This window comes from Phascolarctos cinereus, unplaced genomic scaffold (genome assembly GCF_003287225.1).
Source record: "Phascolarctos cinereus isolate Bilbo 61053 unplaced genomic scaffold, phaCin_HiC Scaffold_5;HRSCAF=322, whole genome shotgun sequence".
Lineage (NCBI taxonomy): Eukaryota > Metazoa > Chordata > Mammalia > Diprotodontia > Phascolarctidae > Phascolarctos > Phascolarctos cinereus.
This window is the reverse complement of record NW_027555958.1, coordinates 240,945,897-240,971,348: the sequence shown is the minus strand read 5'-3', so window position 1 is coordinate 240,971,348 and position 25,452 is coordinate 240,945,897. Positions and strand designations below refer to the sequence as shown.

At 39.4% G+C, this 25,452-nt stretch overlaps 1 protein-coding gene across 3 annotated transcripts in view; it reads left to right on the top strand.

The window, feature by feature from the left end:
- Positions 1-1,487: 1,487 nt before the first annotated feature.
- MAPK14 (mitogen-activated protein kinase 14) overlaps positions 1,488-25,452 on the top strand; it is a 97,466-nt gene continuing 73,501 nt past the window's right edge. The window contains exon 1 of one of the 3 annotated variants that reach the window (XM_020999668.2): positions 1,488-2,047. In XM_020999668.2, coding sequence (XP_020855327.1) covers positions 1,932-2,047 — 116 coding nt within the window. In that variant the 5' untranslated portion in view covers positions 1,488-1,931. Of the gene's footprint in view, positions 2,048-11,137; positions 11,210-25,452 lie in introns of those variants that run through there. The other 2 variants (XM_020999667.2, XM_078155404.1) reach the window with 2 other exon arrangements.

The following is a 25,452-nucleotide window of genomic DNA, read 5'->3' as shown; positions in this document are numbered from 1 at the left end:
GGTACCCGACATAGTGCTGTTTGCAGCTCTTTCCCTCCAATTCAGTACTTTTTCTCCCAGGCTGCAGATGGCAGTCCATCCATGCTTTCTCACTATGGGGTCATTCCTGTCCATTTCTCTCTCTCTCTCTCTCTCTCTCTCTCTCTCTCTCTCTCTCTCTCTCTCTCTCTCTCTCTCTCTCTCTCTCTTTCTCTCTCTCTCTCTCTCCTCTCTCTCTTTCTTTCTTTCTTTGTTTTGGGGGGGTTAGGCATTGGGGTTAAGTGACTTGCCCAGGGTCACACAGCTAGTGTCAAATGTCTGAGGTTTGAACCCAGGTCCTACTGACTCCAGAGCTGGTGCTTTATGTACTGCACCACCCAGCTGCCCCTGTCCATTTCTTTACATAAATTTCTCCAGAGGATCTTTCCAACTTGCCGAAGGCCTTTCCCCTAGTTCTTTCCTCCTTATCATGTACAGTTTTGCATTAAAGGCATTTATGTATTCAGTCCTGTCAACCAACCTACATAGGCTGTCAGCTTCCCGGAGGCTTGGGAGAATTCTATCGTTTTAGAACTGCAAAGCACTTCACTTGTTAACTCATTAATTTCATTAGGTTGTAAAGTAGGCCCCTTGAGGGCAAGGGCTGTCTTTTGCCTGTATCCCCAGCGCTTGGCACAGTGCCTGGCATATAGTAGGCACTTAATAAACGTTTATTGAATTGAATTTGATCCATCCATCAGTCCTGTGGCTAGGTGCTATTGTTATCTCCGTTTTACGGACCAGAAAACTGCGGCTGAGAGATTAAGGGATGTGCCCGAGGACACCCAGCATCTCGAGGCAAAATCTGTATCCTCGGCATCTCCGCCAGTGCCTCAAGAGATGTAATAAATGATTGTGGAATTGAGGCTCGTGGTTAATCTGCCCAGGGGACATCTGGGTCTCTCCGTCAAGAAGAGTCCACTTAGGCTGCAAGGCCCCGGACGGAGACTAGGCTGGTGGTGCCCGCACTTGTACCGAAGCCACCGGTTTGTCCCGGCAGAGGCGGAGCGAAGGGGCGCCGCGTTTCTCCCTCTCTAGGCCTGCCCAGGCAGGCCGGCGGGATTGGACGCTTGTCAATAAATGTGCACCGGGAGGAATGAGGGCCTTCTCTCCAAAACCCCCGTCTGCTTATCTCTCCCACAGGACTACGCCATAGGCCTCATCCGCTCCTATTCCCGCCCTGCCGAGAAACAAGCGCCGGGCTCCGGGAAGGGACGCAGAGGCGTCCGCGAGCTGCTTCTCGCGAGAACACGCCTCCTCCTCCTTCTCCTCCTCTTCTTCCTCCTCCTCCTCCTCCTCCTCCTCCTCCTCCTCCTCGCCCTCCCCCTCCGGCATCCCTTGCCTTCCCCCAGTACCCCGCGCGAGCAGGTTCCATATTGGGTAAAATCTGGGCTCGCGGAGGACCTCCCCCGACCCACCCCGCGCGAGGCTCTCGCGAGACCACGTCCAGGAGTTCCCGTCTGCGGGGGGTGGGGGGAGGGGAGGAGCTCGTAGATTTGCAGGCGCTGGAGCCGCAGCTGGCGCGGGAGCTGCCGTCGGAGCCTGAGCTGCAGCCGCTGCTGCAGCCGTAACCTCCAGGCGGAGAAACCGGCCGTTTCGTCACCCCGCTCCAGTTCCCCCGCCCCAGCCTTCGGGTTGGGGAGGGAAGCAGCAGGAAGGTGGGCGCAGTCCCGAGTCCTTAGTGTGAGGAGCCACCCTTGCCCGTGGCCAGGGCCCCCGGGGGTGAGCAGAGTCGCCGCGCGCCCCCGCTGACAGCGGCTGCGGGAGCTGGGATCGGCGGGGGCCGTCGCGGCTGCAGCACCTGCGGAGCGCCGGGGGGCTGCGGGGGGGCCCGGCCCGGACGGGCGGGCGGGCGGAGGCTCTGGCTGGCTCCCGCTGGGCCGCCACTCCTTCGCTGCAGCCGTCGGTGGAAGATGTCTCAGGAGAGGCCTAAGTTCTACCGGCAGGAGCTGAACAAGACCATTTGGGAGGTGCCCGAGCGCTACCAGAACCTGTCCCCGGTGGGCTCAGGCGCCTATGGATCCGTGTGGTGAGTATCCCGAGCTGGAGGGTGGGACGGGGCCGGAGTTTCTAGCTTGCCTCCCAGGAGCTCAGGGATGCACCAAGCGGCAGGAATTCCCCCCCACCTCGGATAGGGCATTGCTCCCTCCTGCACACCCTCTCCTGCACACTCTCGTGCCTCCTCTTGCACAGTCGAGCAAGGTTATGACAACTCGTTTGCACGTACGTAGAGCAATTTTCATTAGTAGGTTGGAGACCAGACGGCCCGGCTTGTCGGCTCAAGAGGACTCTCTCTTTAACCCCCACCCCGTGGAGCTGCTGGGAAGATGGGAATGGGAGGTCAGCTTAGCGAGGAAGTCACATCAGCAAAATGCGAGCTCGGCCCTTTATTGATCTCTTCCAGCTTCGGCGGGTGTCCGTGTCCGTTCCCCACCCGCCCCTGCAGTGTGTCAGATCTGGCACGGGCTACAGACAGGCCAAACATGGGGAAGCAGTCTAAGAATGGGAGAATTAATAAGACGTTGTTCTCGGGTAGCAAACCCCGATGGGTTTTGTGCCTGATTGGGGAGGGGGGAATCTGGTCTCTTTTGCAAACATCTGTTGAAAACGGACATATTTGATGAGATTTCACTTATTTGCAACCCTTTGTACTTGAAATTTTGAATACACTTCTGCAAGCCTGCCTATTTTTAATGTTGACTGCAACCTGAGCCTGGTTGGAAGCGAATTTTTTTTCTTCTTAATGAAAAGAAGGCATCTACAAGACTATTGTAATTTTAGAGTTCCATGGGATAATTGAAAGCATTTTAGCGTTTTTTATTCGACTGTTGTAAAGTTCTTGACAAAACATTTTCGTTTGACTCCGGAAAAATGGGCACAGTGTGACATCCCTAAGATGAAAAATGGCCATTCACAGTGACAGGAGTTATATTTTTGCACGATTGGGATAATATTCAATTCACTTTACCCACAGTATTGTAAAAGTTCCATACCATGGTGCATTTACTACTGTACACAGAACTTTCCACATTTACTGCTAAGAAAACAGGTGCAGAATGGTTTGCTTCAGGAAAACAAGAAAATGGAGAAGTTTGAAAGAGGTCATTGGCTCTGATTAATTGTAACTAATTGTATAGAAATTGTATAGAAGTAGAATTGTATAGAAAGTATGTTACCATAACAGTTCTTTATGTAGCATAATTAAGTTTTTTAGTTTGGATTCTTAGAATTGGAAAGGACTTTTCAAATTGTTTACTTCAGCCTTTCACCAAAAGCAAAACTCCTTCTGCAGTGTTCCCAACAAATGTTCCTTCTGTCCCAGTTTAAACAGTTCACTTTATAGCTTACCATTTCACAAGCTAGTCCATTCTATTCTTCAAGTATCTTTTGGTTTAAATACATATTTAGTCAATGAAAAACCAAAATATCATGCCATATGATAAATTGTATACTTTAGATTTTTCATAAGTCTTGGTCTAGAAATAAATAGGTGATGGTTATAGGGTTTTTGGGGTTTTTTTTGTGTTGTGTGCATGTGTGATTTTAAAATTGTTTGTAACACAATTTCATACTTGCCAAATAATTTCTGTTTTTAGGAAATGTTCATCTTTGGCACACTCCTTCAACATGATTCCTATGCTCCTTAGAGTCACATCATGAATTTCCTGTTTGGTAGAATTTGCTCTGAAACTGAGATTGTGCAATTGCGTCCAATAACAGATCATATTGCATTTTCAAGCTTGAGCTGTGTAATATGTGTAGCAGATTGGACCATACTCTATATCTTTTTTTCCATTCTTTCCAAATGAAAATTTTCATTATGAAGCAACTGGATTGAAACAGTCTCTTTTACTCGTTTATATTTGCTCATTTTCAGTTTTTGTGTGTGACTATTTCTTTACTGGATCATTTGGTCCATCTTCAGTAAATCAATCTTAAAGAGTTCCATTTTTGTTCCCAACTAGGGAACAAAACTAGTTGAGTAATTTTATGCAAAATGAACTAGTTGAATTGAACTAAAGAATGTGCCTGGTAGATTTCTTCTTGAATGTGCAGTTTGTTTTCTGAACATTAACAGTTCTGCATGAAGTAAACTGTCCAGTGAGATATTCTCTTAGACAATGCGAGAATAGTAAATCAATGAGTTTATTTTTGTTGTTACGATCTATGCCTTTAAAGTAAAGTGACTAAAACTTATACATGCAAAGTGTTTGGGAGCAAGCTCTTCAAAACTTTCATAGTTTGTATGCCTAACATTCTTGCAGCGTATTTGGAGCTCTTCTTTTGGAATTACCCATCAAAATACATTCTTGTGAATATTTTCAGTTGTAGCAAATTTTCTTCCTTTTGAGGCTGCTGACTACAACTTTTTCATTTGTAGGCAGGTTTCTGGTGGAGTAATATGGGTGATTAAACTGGAAAATACTGGGGTGGTTTTTTTTGGTCAAAAAGCCATGTACCTCTATAAAGCACTGAGACTTTTTTGTGGTTCTTAAATTGGTCCTAAAGGCAGTTTTAAAAACAGTATCTTCAATAATGTTTTGAACAGTGGCAGAAACATTGGAATAACTGGCTTCCCTAGGTGACTACTTTGAAGGTTCATATGAATGCTTAAATTATTGAGTGATGAGTTGGGTTTTTTTTTTTGACATCTCATTACTTTTGAAGGTTGCAGATCAGAGATCAAGGAATCAAACTCAGAAATCAGAATTTTGTTTGAAGTTTAACAGAGATATTTCCATTTTGAAAGTTCAAAGGGAACTGACTTGCCATTTTAAGGAACTGTCTGCTTTGTCTGTAAGGGGAAATGAAGCAAAATTGTTAAGAATGTGTTGTTGCAAAGCATTGATTTTGTGGTTTTGGGACAGAAGGGGAGAATCTTTGTGGTGAATTTAAGGAAATATAAACAGGAACTTAAATTCCTTTCCTTTAGTGGACAGCTTTTCATATCTCTTGTGGTATAATTGAGACTGGTAAGCCATTTAGTATAGGGGCACTAAGAACCATGATGGCTCATGTGTGCAAAATAGGTTTGGTAGTGGCAGAGCACTTTGAGATCACTAGGTGGATGTTATATAAATATATAAATATTTAGCATAGAGTATAAGCAAAATTCTGGTGAAAAACAGTGAATGGATCTCTAAAAGAAGGCTGTTTAGTCATGTTATGCGTCTTTGTGTAAGTGTCTCTTGCTGGTGAGCCAGCATCAGTTGGTAAGAGATGCATTTTGAAGTTTTCCAGTAGACTTCCGTGCAGATCAGTACACATGTTCTTAAACAGTTCTCTTTCTTTGTGACCAGTGGAAGATGCTGGAGCCAGGTTGTGGGTTTAGTTGGGGGCACTAAGGCACTAGTGGGAAGTATGTTTTACATAGATGGAATAGGTGAGATACCTGTAAGGTATCCTTGTTCTATTGGAATAGATACAATTTAGGTCAACCATGTTGTGTGTAAAGTGAAATTTTATAAAAATTTTGAGAAGCTGATTATATCATCTGTGTTTTAAAATATGGGTTCATAGGGCCATAGATATAGAGCTGGAAGGGACCTTAATGGTCATCTCATCCAACCCTTTTACTTTACAAATGAGGAAACTGAGGCCCAGAGAGCTTAAGGGACTTGTCCCAGATCACACAGGTAACAGGTCAAAGAGATGAGATTCAAACCTAGTCAAAAGACTGCCTCCTTATGCTGTGTATACTCATTCTACGTCCTTGAGGCCCAAGTACAGAGTATATAGGTTCTTGACACACTTATACTTCCTTCCCCTTTATGCATTTTACATGTTTGTATTGCTCTACCCTACCCCCTTTTTCCTTCCTCTCTCCCTCTCTTCTTTCTCCTTCATTTTTCTTTTCCTTCTTCTTCTTACCCCTTAGGGAGAGGATAGGGGGCTGGCTCCTCAGTGGTACTGTGGTTGCAAACCATTTCAACAGTTGGACCTCAGCACTTCCTACATCACTTGTGTAGCATGACCCCCAGATGTCCCTCTGTGGGAAGAAAAGTTGCTAATCTCAAGCCTGGTCCCTTGTAACACAGTTGTGACAGGAGCAAGCTAGTCTCATCCTTGCCACTTTGGACAGAGCTGGTGAAGGATCAGTCACTGTGCTTGTTTAGTTGTTCATTCTGGTCTGACTCTTCAGACCCCATGGGCCATATTCCACCAGGCCCTTCTGTCCTCCACTGTCTTACCAAATTCTGTCCGAGCAAGTTCATGTTTGTTGCTTCCATGACACTGTCCATCTCATCTTTTGCCATCCCATTCTCCTTTTACCTTCAATCTTTCCCGGCATCAGAGTCTTTTCCAATGAGTCCTGTCTTCTCATTATGTGGCCAAAGTATTTTAGCTTCAGCTTCAGTATTTGTCCTTCTAATGAATAGTCAGAGTAAATTCTTGAAGTATCAATTGATTTGATCTCCTTACTGTCCAAGGAACTCTCAAGAGTCTTCTCCAGCTCTACAATTTGAAATGATACTTTCAGTTCTGGGGCACTCAACTTTCCTTATAGTCCAACTCTGCCAGCTGTACATTACTACTGGAAAAACCGTAGCTTTGACTATACTCTCCTTTGTTGTCAGGGTGATGTCTCTGCTTTTAAGTATGCTGTCCAGATTTACCATAGCTTTCCTTCCAGAGAGCAAGTATCTTTTAATTTCCTGGCCACAGTCACTGTCTACAGTGATCTTTGAGCACAAAAATATAAAATCTGACATTGCTTCCATTTCTTCTCCCTCTCTTTGCCAGGAAGGGATGGGACAAGATGCCATGATCTAATTTTTTTTAATGTTCAACTTCAAGCCAGTTTTTAACTCTCCTCTTTCACCTGCATCAAGAGGCTTCTTACTTTTTCACTTTCTGCCTTCAGAGTGGTATCAGTGTATCAGAGATGTTGATATTTCTCCCAGGAATCTTAATTTCGTATGATGTACTCTACATATAAGTTAAATAAGATGACAATATACAATCTTGTCCACTCCTTTCACAATCTTTAACCAATCAGTTGTTCCGTGGTTGGTTCTAACTGCAATTCTTGACCCTCATACAGGTTCCTCAGGAGACAAGTGAAATGATCTGGTACGTCCATCTCTTTGAGCTCTTGCCACAAATTTGTTGTGACCCACACAGTCAAAGGCTTTAATGTAGTCAGTGAAGCAAAAAGTCATCATTACTGCTCATCAGATTACCTATGTTATGACTGAAGTTCGTCTTCTGTCAAAATTGATGTCAAAACATGAACTTATTGTTCAAAGACCTGAATCTTTCTAATAATCTTGAGACATTACAAACTGAATTAATGGCCATGTTGATGAATTTTATGTGTTAGAAATTTTTCAGTACAGATTTATGTAAAGATGAGAATATTCTGATACTTCTCTGGATCTGTGATCTCATTAATCTGGGTTTTTATAATGTGTAATTAGAGTTAATAATATATCTGCCAAAGTGATTTTCCTCAAGGGCAGATTGACTATACCATTTTTCCCTCTCCTATTCCCACACACATACTTGGTATTCTCCAGTGGCTTCCTATGATATCTGGGATTAAATATGAAGTCCTCTGTTATTTAAAGCTCTTCGAAGTCTGTCTCCTTCCTATCTTTCCATTGTTCTTATACATTGCTTCTCTCCATCCACTCTGTAGTTCAGCCATACTGGCCTAATTGCATTTCCTCCCACAACCCTTAATGTCCTGTTCCCAGGCCCCATGGCTGAAATAGTCTTCCTCCTCAACTCCAGAATCCCTGCCTTCTTTCAGGATTCAATTGCAATGCTAACTTTTGCAGGGGCTCATTCTTAGTGTCTTCTCCCACCCTTTAACCCAGGTGCTAATGCTTTTCCTCCTAAAATTATCTTCCATCTAGTCTGTATGTATCTTGTATATGCCTGTGTGTTTTGTCTCCTTTTCAAACGTAAGCTCCTTGAGGGCAGAGACTATTTTTGTTTTTTTCTTTATATCAGCAGTGTTTAGCACAATACCTGGCATGTAATAAGCGTTTAATAAATGCTTGTAAATGATTGGCAAATAGACTGTCTTTGAAATCCTTTCTAAATACATTGGAACCTTTTTATACTATGGAATTTGGTATAAGGATGGTTCACCCTGAATTTCAAGTGCTCAAAGATACCAAAAAGACATTATTAGAAGGTGGACTTCCATTTCAAAAACTTCACAGCAAGTCTCCAGTGTGTGCTGGGTTTTTCTTTCTTTTTTTTAAAATTAGTTTTATTGATGTAATTTAAGACGAAAGAAGAGAAAAAGAGGAAAAATCAGTATAACTCAGTATCAACACATTAAAAAGTCAATACGTTGAAAAATTCTGAAAATATGTATAATGCACAATACTTGTAGACCTTCTGCCTCTGCAAAGAGGAGGGGTGGGAGTGTCTTCTGAGATTTCCTTTAAGCAGTGCTTCTTAATAATTTTGCAACATTTACTTTTGATTTTTTTTGTGTGGTCCTTTCTGTTTAAATTGTTGTAGTCATTGTATATTGTTTTCTTGGCTGTGTTTACTTCACTTTGCATCAGTTCATATAAGTTTCCACCCTTCTGGAATTGTCATTTCTTACATAAAGTAATATTCCATAATTCTCATGAACCACATTTGGTTAGCCATTCCTCAATCAATAGAGATCTGCTTTGTTTCCATTTCTTTGTTGTTCCAATGTAGGGCATTTAGTGTTTCCAAGCTCTTTCTCCTTTAGGTAGAGAATTGCAGAAATCACCCCTGCCATCCCAACAGCTACAGGTATTTTGAGGTAGTTTGCATTTTTTGCTGCTTTTTAACCTAGCACCGCTTCTCAGAACCGTGCTTTTTTTTTTCCCCTCTTGGCTCTTTAAATTTACAAAGTGATTTAGAAACATCCTATTTATCACACAACAACTCTCTCTGCATTACTTGACCACTAAATGACAGAAGCTGAATTTGAATACATGTCTTCCTGACTCTAGGACTATCATTCTGTCCACTGAACTTAGCTCTCTACAAATGGATCAGTTCCCTAATGTTTAAATATTTACAATGGGAGGGGAAGAGGTAGAGAATGAGGATAGAACTTAAACATGACAGATTTGCCCCAACTAAACTCATAATGCCTTTACTATAAAAACTGCTTTGGAGTAGAGTAACTTTGAACCATCACTTCACCTTGGCTCTGTCCGCTAGTTAAAGTGCATTCCTGCTGAAGGTGAAATAACAGTTTGGCTACTTTCTTTTCTTTTTCCTTTTCCACCACCCTTTTCTGTTTTGCTTCCCAGACTTGACAATGCTTGCTTAGCACCATTTGTCTGGCTTCTTTGAACCTTCAGATCTTGCCTGAGTCTTCCCTCCTTTGAGGGACAGCTCTGACGCTGGCATTAATGGGCTAATTTGTCTTTTTTAGATTTAGAAGCTAGGAGAAAGGAAGCTAGGTGATGGATGGAATTTCTGGATTAGCCCAGGGGCAGTGTGCAAAAGAGGAGAGTTTAAATGTTAGTTGGGCAATGTTTTAGTTGGTTTTTTTTCCCCTTTCTCCTTAACATTTAAGCGTTTTGGTGTCTTGTCTTACTTAACTCTACTTCCCAACCATAGCTCTTGTTCTGTCTACTCTTCACACCAATAATCTTTGAAGATGTTTGTTTCTACTCTTTCTCTTCTAACAAATACCCTACATTTATGTAGCCCTTTATATTTTACGCAAAATACTTTCATACGCATTATTTTATTTGCCTTGTAAGGTAGTTAGGATGAGTAGTTTTATCCCCACCTTATAGAAAAAGAAAGAAACTCAGAGTTGAAGTAACAACTCACAAGTACAGAGCTGAGACTCAGACCTGGGTTTTCTGCCTACCAGTCTGGTGTTTTTTCCACTCCACCATCCTGATTTAGACTTCTTGACTGCATGTAATGATGAAAAAAGAGAACAGAGTGTTCTAACCTGTTCCCTGCATCTTTGTTACCCCAAAGAGTTTTTCACTCTGCTAATTTAAAAAAGATCTTTTAGACTCAAAAATACATTATCCCTCAAAAACCTCTCAAATTTGCATTGTTCTGCTTTCTTTTGCTACTGCCATCCCAGCCAAACCAAACTCCTTTTACTGCTTCCTTTATCAATAGACTAAGAGAATACCATCATCTTTTTGCAGCAAATAACTCTCAGTTCCCTTGCAAACATAGATTCCCATGACAACATAACAAAAAGGTCATGAGTGAATGTTTATTTCTCTTAGGCATGCTGCTTGCTTAACGTTAGACCCTGAACATGTAGGCACATGTTAGTTTTGAATAATTATTGTAAATTACTCCTTTTCCTCTAGGACCCAAAACTTGGGCTTTAGGTATATTGTCACTGGGTCCACAATATGGCCAAAGTGTTTTACAGTGGTGTTCATAAAAAAAAAATCTTGATTAGTCTATGTAACAATATATATTAGAGAAATAACAATGGGAAAAGCATCTCACATATAATGAATATTTAATAAATGTTGAATTATTTCTTTAAACAAGAGCATGGAGGGGCAGCTAGGTGGCACGGTGAATAGAGCACCGGCCCTGAAGTTAGGATGACCTGAGTTCAAATGCGGCCTCAGACAAATAGCACTGGCTAGCTGTGTGACTCTGGGCAAGTCACTTAACCCCAATTGCCTTACCAAAAAAAAAAAAAAAGGAGTACTGGACTATTCTCAAGAAGGTTTGGGTTAATTTTGTTTGTTTGTTTTTTTGTATCCCTGGTTAGACCCAAAAGATTTGGGTTCCAATACTGACATAGGTAATTAGCCATGTGATCTTGGCTTCCTTGTCTGTAAAATAGGGATGAATAATACCTGTCCTGTCTTCCTCACAAGATTGTTATGAGGACCAAATGAGAATATGAATTTGAAAACCATAATGTGCTATATATAGAATATATATGCACCTATAAATAGATAGGGTGTGTGTGTGTATGTATAGCTATCTTATGGAACATAAACCATGCATATAAATAATACATGAGTTTCTCCTGGTTCCCTTCAAATGTCTCTGGTATGTTCATGGAATTTTCACTGGCATTGCTTTGATACTCTCTGTATTTTTTCTTCTCTGCTTTCTCTAATTCAGCCTTGATTACCTAAAGCTGCCTTTACCCCAGTTCATCTCTCCAAGGCTGGTTTTAAGTGGTGTACCAGGCAGAATCACGTTGTCTGGGAGGTGGGAGGAAGAAAAGAGGCTGAGGGTGAGTGTTTGTTTGGTTGATATGATTCAGAACCAAAAAGTAATTAAATCATCAGTGATAATTAAGGGGTCAGAATTTCTTGTTTGATGTATTGAGAAGGAAGGGAATATTAGGTTTGGGGAAGAAGGTAGATGGAGCTAGACCCTGAAACTATGCTTGGAAACTATATCTAAGCCAACTTTAGCAACCTTCAAGTCCTCCCTTTTAAATACGTCACTGTGGACTTCCTTGTCTTACTTAGCTTGAAGTTAGTCCCTGCCAGGAGTTGAGAACTCTTTCGTTTGACTTCCTCATCACTTTGGGAGAAGTAGCCTAATTCCCAAAATAGACCTTATCATAACTCTTTATTTTCCTCTTCCAATTCAGACAGACCAATCAGTCTATTAACAAGCATTTTAAAGTGCTTACTAGCACTAGAAAAACAAAGAAAAAAACAAAAACAACCCTTGCAGTACATATTATAGGAATAGATACAAGATTTATAGAGAGAATAAATGGAAAGTAACCTTAGAGGAAAAGACAGTAGCAACTAGAGGAGTGGGAATGGGGGAGGAGCAATGGGGAAAGTCTCTTCTTGAAGGCGGTGTTTGAGCTGAGTGAGTGTTGAAGATTCTGAGAGGCAAGTATCGGGAGCAGTCAAGACAAAAGGTGCAGAGGCTGGACAGAAAGTGCCAGGCGTGAGGAATAGCAGTTACTCCAGTGTGACTTGGTGATAGACTCCATGGAGGGCAATAATGTCCATCAGAAAGGATTTATTAATTATTTGCTATGTGTCAGACCCTGTGCTAAACCTTGGGATACAAATAAAGGCAAAGATGGCCTCTGCCCTTAAAAAGCTCATTTTCTAAAGGGGAAAAGGGAAGAACAAATAAGTAACTCAGTACAAACAAGATGAACATAGAATCGATGAGAAATAATTCCAGAGGGGAAGTCAATAGCAGATGGAAAAACAGAGAAAGGCCTTCTGCAGTAGGTGGCATTTGAGCTGAGTCTTAAGAAATCCAGGAAATCTTAAGAGAGGAGTGATAAGGAGGGAGAGCATTGCAGTCACTGAGGACAACCAGTGCAAAGTCAGGGAATTGGGAGATGGAGTGTTGTGCACATGCAGGTCAGCGTAGCTGGATTCTAGAGTGCATGGAGGGGACTAGAGTGTAAAAAGAATGGAAATGTAGTCCAGGGGAGGGAGGTTAATGAAGAGCTTTAAATATAAAATAAGATTTTATATTTCATCTGGAATATAATAGGGAGCTACTGGAGTTTATTGAGTAGAGGGGTGACATGGACATACCTACTCTTTAGGAAAATCGCTTTGGCAGCTGTGGGTAGAAACTTGAGATAGGGAGACCAATTAGGAAGCTATTGCTTTAGTCCTGAAAGCTGATGAGGGCCTGAATTAGGATAGTGGCTCTTTCAGGAGGGGGGAACCCACATTATTTGTATTCCAGTGTTTAGTACAGGCCTCTCACATCAGAGATGATGGGAGAAAGTGAGAATAAGGAGTTGGGGAAAGTGACACTGAAGTTGAAAACCTGGGTGACTGACAGATACCAAATTTGGCTACTGTTGGTTTAATCATAGCACTCCTAACGTCTTCTTTATTTGCGTAGATAAATCCTTATCTAGACTTAAATGATCTAAAAACTAGTTTTCTCATCTGCAATTTGTATTAAATACTACTGACTAAATTAAAGTTGTCTTTCTCATACAGTGTAACAAACTTGCTACTGAAAATCTTCCTTTGGAGCCTTGTTGTTTGTTGTATCAAATTTAAGTTAAATTTGATGCCATATTCTTCTTATCCTTTTACATGAGAAAAGAAAGGGAAACGAATAAACATTTATTTAGCACATATGTGCCAGGCATTATGCTAAGCACTTTTTACAAATATTATCTCATTTTGTTTTATTAGGAGGAGACTGACACAACAGAGAAATGTTCTGGTGTCTAGATTGGGACCTCTTCTGTTCTAGTCTACCCCCCCCCATCCCCTTCCCTTATTTTATTGGTGAGAAAACTGAAGGAAATGGAGGGAAAGTAACCTGATTGTAAGGAGTTATGTGCAATTTGTCTTCCCCCATTAGAATGTTAGCTCTTTCAGAGCATCTCTTTGCCTTTCTTTATATCCCCAGTGCCTGGAGCTTATAGTAAGCAATAGCTTGATAAATGTTTGTTGACTGCCTGGATGGCTAATTTGGTTGACGTGGCCACAGTCACAGTGAGTTATTTATTTGGAATAAATCATCCTGTAATGGAGTAGATATTGATAGCTGTTGTTCTGATGAACTAAACATTGGAAAAGATGGGAGTGAGATAAAGAAATTGGCCCTGTAACAAGCCTTTCTTTTTTTTTTTATCTTAGTTAATATTTTATTTTTCCCAATTACATGTAAAAACAATTTTATTTTTGTTTTTTTGTTTTTTGGGTTTTTTTTCTTAGTGAGGCAGTCGGGGTTAAGTGACTTGCCCAAGGTCACACAGCTAGTACATGTCACGTGTTTGGTCTGAGTTCAGATTTGAACTCAGGTCCTCCTGACTTCAGGGCCGGTGCTCTATCCACTGCGCCACCTAGCGCCTGTAAAAACAATTTTAACATTCTCTTTTTTTTTTCCTCCAAATATTGAGTTCCAAATTCTCTCCTTCCCTCCTTCCTCTCCCCCTTCATTGACAAGGCAAGCAATTTGACATAGGTTATGTATATGTAGTCCTGCAAAACACATTTCCGCGTAAGTCATTCTATGAAAGCACAACCAAAAAAAAAAACAAACAAGAAAAATAAAGAACAAGTATCTTGGATCTGCATTCAGACTCTACCAGTTCTTTCTTTTTTTAAAAATTTGTTTACTTTGAGTTTTCAGCGTTCACTTCTATGAGCTTTTGAGTTTTAAATTTTCTCTGCCTCCCTCCCCCTCCTTAAGACATGTGCAATCTGATATAGGCTCTACATGTACATTCATATTAAACATATTTTCACATTAGTCATATTGCAAGGAAGAATTAGAAGTAATGGGCGGAACCACGAGAAAGAAGAATTAAAACAAAACCAAAAAAACAGAACAGATAGTATGCTTCGATCTGTATTCAGACTCCATAGTTCTTTCTCTGGATGGGATAGCTTTTTCCATCATGAGTCTTTTGGAGTTGTCTTAGATCCTTACATTGGCTGAGAAGGACTAAGTCTATCAAAGTTAGTCATTGCACAGCGTGGCTGTTACTGTGTACAGCGTTCTCCTGGTTCTGTTTACTTCATTCAGAATCAGTTCATATAAGTCTTTCCAGATTTTTCTGTAGTCTGCTTGCTCATCATTTCTTTTCTTTTCTTTTCTTTTCTTTTCTTTTCTTTTCTTTTCTTTTCTTTTCTTCTTGCTTTTTGGTGAGGAAATCGGGGTTTAAGTGACTTGCCCAGGGTCACACAGCTAGTAAGTGTCAAGTGTCAGATCAGATTTGAACTCAGGTCCTCTTGACTCCAGGGCTGGTACTGTATCCACTGAGCCACCTAGCATCATTTCTTATAGCACCATCATTTTTAAAAAAATTTTTTAAATTTTTTCCATATGCTTTTGAGTTGAAAATTTTTCTCCCTTTTCCTCCCCCCACCCTCCCCAAGATGGCGCACAATCTGATATAGGCTTTACATTTACATACCCATTAAACGTATTTTCACATTAGTGGAGTTGTAAGTAAAAATTAAAACCAATACGAGGAACCATCGGAAAGATGAAACAAAACTCAACAGAAGGTAAAAATAAGTGATAGCAATTCGACTTCCATAGTTCTTTCTTTGGATGTGAACAGCATTATCCATCCCGAGGCCTCTGGAAATGTCTTAGATCCTCATAATGCTGAGAAACATTCAGTTTAACAATCTTAGTCATTGCATAACGTGGCTGTTATTGTGTACAAAGTCCTCTTGGTTCTGCTCACTTCACTCAGCATCAGACCATGTAAGTCTTTCCAGGTTTTTCTGAAGTCAGCCTGTTCATCATTTCTTACAGCACAGTAGTATTCCATTACATTCATATACCACAACTTGCTCAGCCATTCCCCAATTGATGTGGTACCTCAGAGTTGTTTTGATTTGCATTTCTCTAATCAGTAACGATTTAGAGCATTTTTTCATATGACTATAGATGGCTTTAATTTCTTCATCCGAGAACTGTCTTTTCATATCCTTTGACCATTTATCAGTTGGGGAATGGCTTGTGTTCTTATAAATTTGTCTTAATTCTCTATATATTTTAGAAATGAGGCCTTTATCAGAGAGACAGGTTGTAAAAATTCTTTCCCAATTTTCTACCTTCCTTCTAATCTTAGTTGCATTGGCTTTGTTTGTAGCACCATCATTTTGTATAGCGCAATAGTATTCCATTACATTCATATATCACAGCTTGTTCAGCTATTCCCCAATTGATGGGTGTCCCCTCAATATCCAATTCTTTGCCACCACAAAAAGAGCTGCTGTAAATATTTTTGTACATGTGGATCCTTTTCCTATTTTTATGATTTCTTTGGGGTACAGCCCTAGAAGTGGTATTACTGAGTCAAAGGGTATGCACATTTTTATAGCCCTTTGGGCATAGTTCCAAATTGTTCTCCAGAATGGTTGGATCACTTCATAACTCCATCAACAATGCATTAGTGTTCCAATTTTCCCACATCTTCTCCAGCATTTATAATTTTCCTGTTTTGTCATGTTGACCAATCTGATAGGTGTGATGTGGTACCTAAGAGTTGTTTTGATTTGCATTTCTCTAATCAGTAGTGATTTAGAGCATTTTTTCATATGGCTATAGATGGCTTTAATTTCTTCATTTGAAAACTGCCTTTTCATATCCTTTGACCATTTATCAATTGGGGAATGACTTGTATTCTTATAAATTTGACTCAGTTCTCTATATATTTTAGAAATGAGGCCTTTATCAGTGACACTAGTTGTAAAAATTCTTTCCCAGTTTTCTGCTTCCCTCCTAATCTTGGTTGCATTGGCTTTGTGCAAAAACTTTTCAATTTAATGTAATCAAAATGATCTGTTTTGCATTTCATAATGTTTTCTATCTCTTGTTCTTTCTCTGGAGATGAACAGCACCATAAGTCCTGCAGAATTCTCTTGGATCATTGTATTGCTGAGAATAGCTAAGTCATTCATAGTAGATCATCATATAATATTGTTACTGTGTACAGTGTTATCTTGGTTCTGCTTATTTCACTTTGCATCAGTTCACGTAAGTCCATGTTTTTCTGAGAGCATCCTCATCGTTTCTTAAAGCACAATAGTATTCGATCACTATAACATACATCTTGTTTAGCCATTCCCCAATTGATACACATTCCCTCAATTTCCAGTTCTTTGCCACTACTAAAAGAGCTGCTATAAATATTTTTATACACATGGGTCCTTTTTCTTTTTGTTTTTTATCTCTTTGGGTTACAGACCTAGTAGTGGTATTGTTTGGTCAGAGGGTATGCTCTTTGGACATAGTTCCAAATTGCTCTCCAGAATGGTTGAATTAATATACAGCTTTATCAGTAGTACATCAGTGTTTTTATTTTCCCACATGTCCTCCAACATTTGTCAGTCTGGCAGGTGTGAGATAGTAGCTCAGAGTTGTTTTAATTTGCATTTCTCTCATCAATGGTAATTTAGAGGGGCAGCTAGGTGGTGCAGTGGATAGACCACTGGCCCTGAAGTCAGGAGGACCTGAGTTCAAAGCTGGCCTCAAACGCTTGACACTTACTAGCTGTGTGACCCTGGGCAAGTCACTTAACCCCAATTGCCTAAAAAAATGAAAATAGTAATTTAGAGCATTTTAAAAAATATAACAAAAGATAGCTTTGATTACTTTGTCTGAAAACTGCCTGTTTGTATCCTTTGACCATTCATCAATTGAGGAATGGCTCTTATTTCTATAAATTTGACTCAGTTTTCCATGTTTGAGAAATGAAGTCTTTATCAGAGAAAATTGCTGTAAAAACTTTTTTTGCAGTAGTAATTACCAACTGTGTATTTCCCTTCATTCTGTTTTCCCTCTGTTTATGCTACTTTCACTCTCTTTCCTTTTACCCTGTCCATTCTCAAAAGGGTTTTGTTTCTGACTTTTACCTCCCCCAAACTGCCCTACCTTCTGTCAGCTCCCTCCCCACTTCTCTTATCCCCTTCCCTTCCTATTCTCCTATACAGTAAGATAAGTTTCTACACTCAACTGAGTACATGTATTATTCTTTTTTTGAGCCAATTCTGATGAGGGTAAGGTCCATGTGCTCCCCTCCTCACTTCCCCATTTCCGCCTCCACTGCAAAATCTCTTTCAGGCCTCTTTTATGTCAGATAATTTATCCCATTCTACCTCTCCCTTTCCCCTTCTCCCAGTGAATTCTTCTTTCTTAGATAATCATGCCCTCACACTCAACTCACACCTCTGTTTTCTTTCTATGTATATTCCTTCTAACTGCCCTAATAATGAGAAAGTTTTTAGGAGTCATAAATATCATTTTCCTGTATAGGAATATAAACAGTTTAACCTTATCAAATCCCTTATGATTTCTCTTTCTTGTTTACCTTTTTATGTTCCTTTTGCATCTTGTATTTGAAAGTCAAATTTTCTATTCAGCTCTGGTCTTTTCATCAGGAGTGCTTAAAAATCCTCTTATTTCATTGAATGTCTTGTCCATTTTTCCCCTTGAAGAATTATACTCAGTTTTGCTGGGTAGGTGATTTTGGTTATAATCCCAGCTCTTTTGTCCCCTGGAATATCATATTCCAAGCCCTCCAGTCCTTTACTGAAGAAACTGCTAAATCTTGTGTTATCCTGACTGTGGCTCCACAATATTTGAATTGTTTTTGTTTGACTGCTTGCAGTATTCTCCTTGATTTGGGAGGCCTGAAATTTGGCTATAATATTCCTGGGAGTTTTCATTTTGGGATCCCTTTTAGGAGGTGATTGGTGGATTCTTTCAATTTCTATTTTGCCCTCTGGTGCTAGACTATCCAGGAAGTTTTCCTTGATAATTTCTTGAAAGATGATATCTAGGCCCTTTTTTTTAATCATGATTTTTATGCAGTCCAGTTATTCGTAAATTATCTCTCCTGGATTTATTTTCCAGGTCAGTTGTTTTTCTAGTGAGATATTTCACATTTTCTTCTATTTTTTCATTCTTTTGATTTTGTTTGAGTGTTTCTTGATGTCTCATAAAGTCGTAAGACTCCACTTACCCAGTTCTAACTTTTATGGAATTATTTTCTTCCGTGAACTTTTGTACCTCCTTTTCTATTTGGCTAATTCTACTTTTTAAGGAGTTCTCTTCATTGAATTTTGGTGCCTCTTTTACCATTTGGCCTATTCTGGTTTTTAAGATGCTATTTTTTTCAGTGTTTTCTTGTGCCTCTTTTACCAAGCTGTTGACTCTTTTTTCATGATTTTCTTGCATCACTTTCATTTCTCTTCCTAATTTTTCCTCTACCTCTCTTACTTCATTTTAAGAATCCTTTTTGAGCTCTTCCATGGCCTGAGACCAATTCATATTTTTCTTTGAGACTCTGGATGCAGGAATTTTGACTTCTTGTCTTCTGAGTGTGTCTTTTGATCTTCCTTGTCGTTACAGTAACTTTCTGTGTTCAGAGTTTTTCTCTGTCATTTACTCATTTTCCCAGCCTATTTCTTGACTTTTAACTCTGTACTGAAATGGGGCTCTGCTTCCCAAGTGGAGGGGCACTGTCCCAAGCTTCAGGTTTTTTGTGTAGCTGTTTTCAGACATAATTCTCAGAACCTGTAAGTTTTTGGCTCTTCCAAGGTAGTATGAACTAGGGAGAGGTGTGTTTACTACTACCATGTACTGTTCACTGGTTTGTGAGTGACCACAAGTGCTCTTTTCAACCCTGGAACTGTGTCCAGAGTCTCAGCTCCCTTTCGGCCACGAGCTCTGCTGGGCTAGCGCTGCTCCCACTGGGACTGAGACCCAGGACTGTGCCCTGAATCTAAGTATAGGCAATGAAGCAGAGTCCTGCCCCTGGTGCCAGCAAAGGGACCCCTGTAAATCTCCTTCTGACCCATTGTCTGATCCCCTTAATGTCTATGGGCTGAGAGGTCTGGAAACTGCCACTGCTGCCACTGATTGAGTCATCCTGAGGCCTGCTCCTGGTTTGTTGGGACCCAGTCTATGCTGGCCTATGCTCCTCTCTCACCCTGGTGCAACAGAGCTTTTCTGCCAACCTTCTAAGTTGTCTTGAGCTGGAAAATTGTTTCTCTGTCTTTCTGTGGGTTCTACCATTCTAGAATTTGTTATAGTCATTATTTAAAGATATTTGGAGAGGTTTGGGGGAGAGCTTGGGCAAGTCCCTGCCTTGACTTCACCTCTTATAGGAAGCTTCTTTAAGGAGCAACACATAATTACTCACTTTATATCATGTTTTATCTAAATTGTCACGATTGATCCTCTCAACAGTCCTGTGAAACAGCATTATGTTATCCTCATTTTATAATTTGGACAATAGAGAATCCAAGATGTTAAGTGACTTTTCTAAAGTCATCCAGCCAGAAGTCACGTTTAGGGCTTCTCTTAATATATTCTGGGCCTATATGGTAAACATGATTTAGTAGGGAAGTCAGTAAATAACTTAGGATGCTGAGAGTTGTTGGATTCAAAACCTTTTTATATTGGTCATGCTTACAGTGTGTCTTCAGAGGGCCTCCCCTCTCCTAAGAAATGAGTATATCTGGTACTTCACTGAACATCAGATCTAGATAGATGGTGTTTTGGGGGCTGATATGATATCCCTTGTACTCCTTTCTACTTCTTGTCTCTTGCTTTCTACTCTGTGTTGCACATTAACTTGGCCTGGTAGATTTTTGCCTCTGGCCAGGCTGTAATAAAACTTTTCTTGTTTTGTTCCAGCCTTTCTGTTTGAATTAAGTTGCCTTGAAATAATCTTAAGATCACAACTAGCAGTGATTCTGTGAGGATTCATGTTATTTGCTCCTTGATGATAGGCTAAAGGGAACACTGTGTTTTGGTAAATTCTCAGGTATTATTTAAACTTTCTGAAACATGTCCATGACAGTTCCCAACTAACTCTGGAGTTTTGGTGCAGTGACTTATTTCAGAGCCACATTCGTCTCCTCTCAGAGTCAGCCAGAGTTTAAAAGTCTTGTATGTTTGGTGCTACATTTAACACCTTGACCACCTCCTCAAAACACTGTACTTTTTTTCCTCTTGTCACTGTTTTTTCTTAACTCCTTGATCTCATGTTCTCCCAACGTTCTTTAACTCTTGGTTTAATCCACAACTCATTTTTCAGAGCCTCTGTTCTATGTATTCATTCCTTTGGGACTGATAAACCTGTAGGGTTTCACCTTTCACCCATACACTCAAAGTGATAATAACTAACATTTACCTAGCACTTCAGGGTTTGCAAAGTGCCTTTTGAGCCTCACTGCAATCCTCTGAGGGAGGTACTGTGGGTGTATTATTTCAAGTCTCTCTCCGCAGGTCATTCATCTGGCCAAATGTCCACAAGATGATCACCAGTACCAGAAATTTAACATGTTGAAAACTGAGCTCCTCTTTTCCATTTATTTCCTCTCATTTACACAACAAGCAGACCTTCTCATTGTTCTCCATCTTGGAGGGGGATCATCTTTAAGGGACTGCAGAAGAGCACTGGCTTCTCAGGGATGGTTTCTTTACTATATAGTTTAACTCTTACTTACCTGGACTGGGAAGGTAGGGAGTGGGAGAGGAGGCTGTTAAATTCATTTCCTGTTACTTTCTTGGTCTTATATTTTACACTGAAGCAGAGAGACCTACTCCTCCATGCTTAAATCTGGACCTGCAAGAAACTAGTGCTTCCCTCTGAATAAAACTTATAGTCATACCCTTATATAGGAATGCTCCAAATAATATTATTTCACATTATCATATATAATATGCTAACATTTAAAAAAACCTTTCATTTTGTTGCTCTTAATATAAGCTTAAGCTCTATGTAGGTAGTAATCAACAAACACTAAGTACCTCTTATGTGCTAGGCATTGTGAATAAAAAGAAAAAATTAGTTCCTATACTGAAGGAACTTATGCCTTACTACTAGGGAGGTTCAACATATGCACAGATAAGTAACTACGAAGTAATAGAAAGTCAGATACACAGACACATTGTTGGTAGAGCTCTAAATTGGCACAGTCATTTTGGGAAACAATTTTGCAAATGAAGTGGCTAAAATGTTTATATCCTTTGACTCTTTGATTCCATTACGGGCATAGATCACAAGGAGGTCATTGATTTATAAAAAGAAAAGGCCCTGTACCAGCACTTTTAATGGTAACAAAGAATTGGAAACAAAGTAGATGCCTGTTTCCTAGAAAATGGCTAAACACGTTGTGGTACGTGAATGGAATGGAATATTATTGTGTTGTATGTAGCACATAGTAGGTACTTAATAAATGCATTTTCATTGTTAAGTGCAAGTGATCCAAGACAATTCCAAAAGACTGGTGTTGTAAAATGCTATCCATATCCAGAGAAAGAACTGTGAATGCAGATCTGAATGCAGATTAAAGCATAGTGTTTTCACTTTGTTTTTTTCTTTCTTGTGGTTTTTCCCTTTTGTTCTGATTCTTCTTTTGCAACATGACTAATGTGGAAATATGTTTAAGATTATATATGTATAACCTATAGCAGATTGCTTGCCGTCTTGGGGAGAGAAGGGAGGGAGAAAAATTTGGAACTCAAAATTTTACAAAAATGAATATTGAAAACTGTCTTTACATGTAATTGAAAAGAAATAAAGTATATTAAATGCAAAAAAAAGCAGAAGAAAAAAACTCAATAAGTACAAAGAAGCATGGAAAATCTTCCATGAATTGAAGCAGGGTGAAGTAAGCAGAGCCAAGAAAACAATGTATATAATGACTCTTAACAATGTAAATGGAAGGAACAACCAACAAGAAACAATAAAAAAAAAAATAACTAGCTTGGCCCCAGAAAAGAGATATGAGAAGAAACCTCACTGTTTTGCAAAGGTGGGGATGGAGGGGGGAGGGCCATGTGTGGGGAACACTGAATATGTTGTCAGATTTTTTTTTGCTATATTAATCATCCTTTCTGATTTTTTTTCTCTTCCTCTTTTCCTATTTAAAAAAATTCTTTGTTATATGGGATGGCTCTCTAGGAGATAGAAAGGGATACAGAGGGAAATTTGGGCTATATAATAATAGAAGTTGTCAGTAAACAAAACAAAACAAAACAAACAAAAACCCACTAGTAATAGAATAATTCCAAGAGATAAAGAACACAAAACTAGGAAGAGCAGGAAAGGCCTCATGTGAGGGTGGCTAAATGAGTTCATTTCAGACATAAGGGACAGCCTGAAGAAAGGCATGGAGTACCTTGGCTTTAGTGCCTGGCATATAGTAGGCACTTAATAAATGGGTTATTGATTGATTAATGGAAGCAGGAAATGGAATGTTTTATTTGGGATACAGCTAGTGTGTCATTTTGACTGTAACAAAAGAGTAGATGAAGGGAAATATGGAATAAGATCAAAAAAGGAGGTAGAAACCAGACTGTAGAAAATTGTAAATGTCAAGCTGAAGATTTTGGATTTTATCCTAGAAGCAGTAGGGAGGTATCGACGATTTTTGATTAGGCAAAATGACATGTTTGTCTGTTTTAGGTATATCAGTTTGGTGGCTGTGTTGATGACACTATTTTGAAATTTTGATTTATTGTTGATTTGGTATAGGTTTCTCACTTACCTGGAAAATTTTAAGTTAACAGTGTATTGAGCACCTGCTAAATGTTCTATAGTACTGGTTCTCAACCTTTTTTTGTGTGTCATGGACTCCTTTGGGAGTTTGGTTAGGCCTCTGAATTCCTTTTCAGAATGTTTTTAAATGTATAAAATACATGGGATTATGAAGGAAGCTAATTATATTGAGAGAGTTATCAAAATATTAAAAGTTCCAGGGATATCAGACAGGTGATCTTTTCAGTCACAACCCATCCATACATACCTTCTGACCACATGTATCCATCTGACCTCTTGTATCTTCCCTAAGCCACAGGGGTTCCACTAAGGGGTTCGTCTAGATCTCATGCATTGCGTGATCTGCCTAGAGTTGCCTGTCTACTATTTCCTTACTCTGGCTACGTGACCTAACCATTTGCATAATTTCCCTCTCTGCTGTGATTCTTTATATCACTTTTCCTACTCAATTCTTTGTTGTTTATAGGTTAGTCTGTTCATACCCATCATACTCCTCTCTTATCTTTTGGGTTACCTGCAGTTTTAACTCTTCAGAGACTGCAGTGCTCCATGAATCATAGCCATATATCATCTCCAAAAGAATGTTGAGTTGAAAAGAAAGACCTCCCCATCTATAAAGATTTCCTCTTTTATATGGACAAAAGTAGCATAGGGGATGTATAATTTAGTTGGAAAGATAAAATCTATAATGTTAAAGACTAGAGAATAATACTAAACAGCTTTTGTTATGTTTTCACACTGAAGAGTTCAGAAAAGAAAAAGATCAATTTAAGCTTGAGTAGTTTTGATGGTTTAAGAAAAAAGATAGGTAGAAGAAGAATTTGGATAGATGGATAGGAGAGGAGAAGGCATTCCATGTGTATTTGAGAAACTATAAAGATATTGGACTCATTGGAAGAGGTCCAATCCAATTCCCTCATCTCATTTAACTCTTATTTAGGTTTCTAAGAGGTTTTCCATCTGTATTTGGGGAACTATAAAGAAAATTGAACTCATTAGAAGATACCATTCCAAGCCTCTTGTTTCAATTAACTCTTGTTTAGGTTTCTGAATATTGAAGGTAATGAGCCAACTCATTCTCAAATCCCCAAAGCGCTTATTAGGCTGAACACATGCACACACAGGTGCGTGCGCATGCACGCACGCACACACACACACACACACACACACACAACCAAGTAGCATTGGTTTTTTTAAGATAGTTTTTTAAATCTTTTGTTATTATGTACTTAAACACCAGTTAACATGAACATTTCTCTGTACAAAGAAAACCAAAAAAAGAGATTGTACCTAAAACTAGGAATCTGCTACAATCAGCTTACCTCTTTATTTTGTTTTATTTGTTTTGAAAGTTGAAAAAAAATGCTTCAGTCTGCATTCAAGACACCATCAGTTCTTTCCCTAGAAGTAAATAGCATTTTTCATCATAAGTCCTTTGGAATTGTCCAGGATCATTGTGTTGTTGAGAAGAGCTAAGTCATTCACAGTTCTTCATCTTACGATATTGCTGTTACTTTGCACAATGTTCTCCATATGCTGCTCACTTCACTTTGCATGAGTTCATGTAAGCCTTCCCAGGTTTTTCTGAAACACATCTTGCATGTCATTTCTTACAGCATTTCATCACAATCATGTACCACAATTTGTTCAGCCATTCCTCAATTTATAGTCATCCCCTCAATTTCCAATTCTTTGCCATCACAAAAAGAGCTGCTGTAAATATTTTTGCAAATATATGTCCTTTTCTTTTTCTTTGATATCTTTAGGATACAGCCCTGGTAGTGGTATTGATGGATCAAAGGGTATGCACAATTTTATAGCCCTTTCGGCATAGTTCTAAATTGTTTTCCAGAATGGTTGAATCAGTTCACAACTCCAGTAATAGTATATTAGTGTCCCAATTTTTCCACATCCCCTCCAACAATTGTCATTTTCCTTTTCTGTAATATTATCCAGTCTGATTAGGTGTAAGATGGTACCTCAGAGTTGTTTTAAACTGCATTTCTCAAATCAGTAGTGATTTAGAGCATTTTTTTATATGACTATAGATAGGTTTAATTTCTTCTTCTGAAAACTGACTATTCATGTCCTTTGGCCATTTATGAATTGGGGAATGACTCACGTTCTTTTAAACTTTACTCAGTTCTTTCTTAGTCAACTAAGTTTTACTAAGTTCAGTATCACAGTGTGATACTGAATTTTTCAGAAATGATTGCCTCCTTTTGAAAAGTTATATAATAAAGTCAGCATGTTAGTTTTAAAGCTTCTTGGTGTTCCCTTGTGAACCTTCCTCTGTTTTCTTCTCTGTTTGATTTTTAAAAAATTATTTTTCATCATTGTTCTTGCTACCCCCCCCCAATCCTCCCTGAATTAAAAAAACAAAACAAAACCTTCCTTATGTGAAATAAGTCCTGTCAAACATAACAAATCTCTACTTAGGCCATGTTCAGATACCATTGTGATGCTCTTGTATTTTGGCTGTTGGT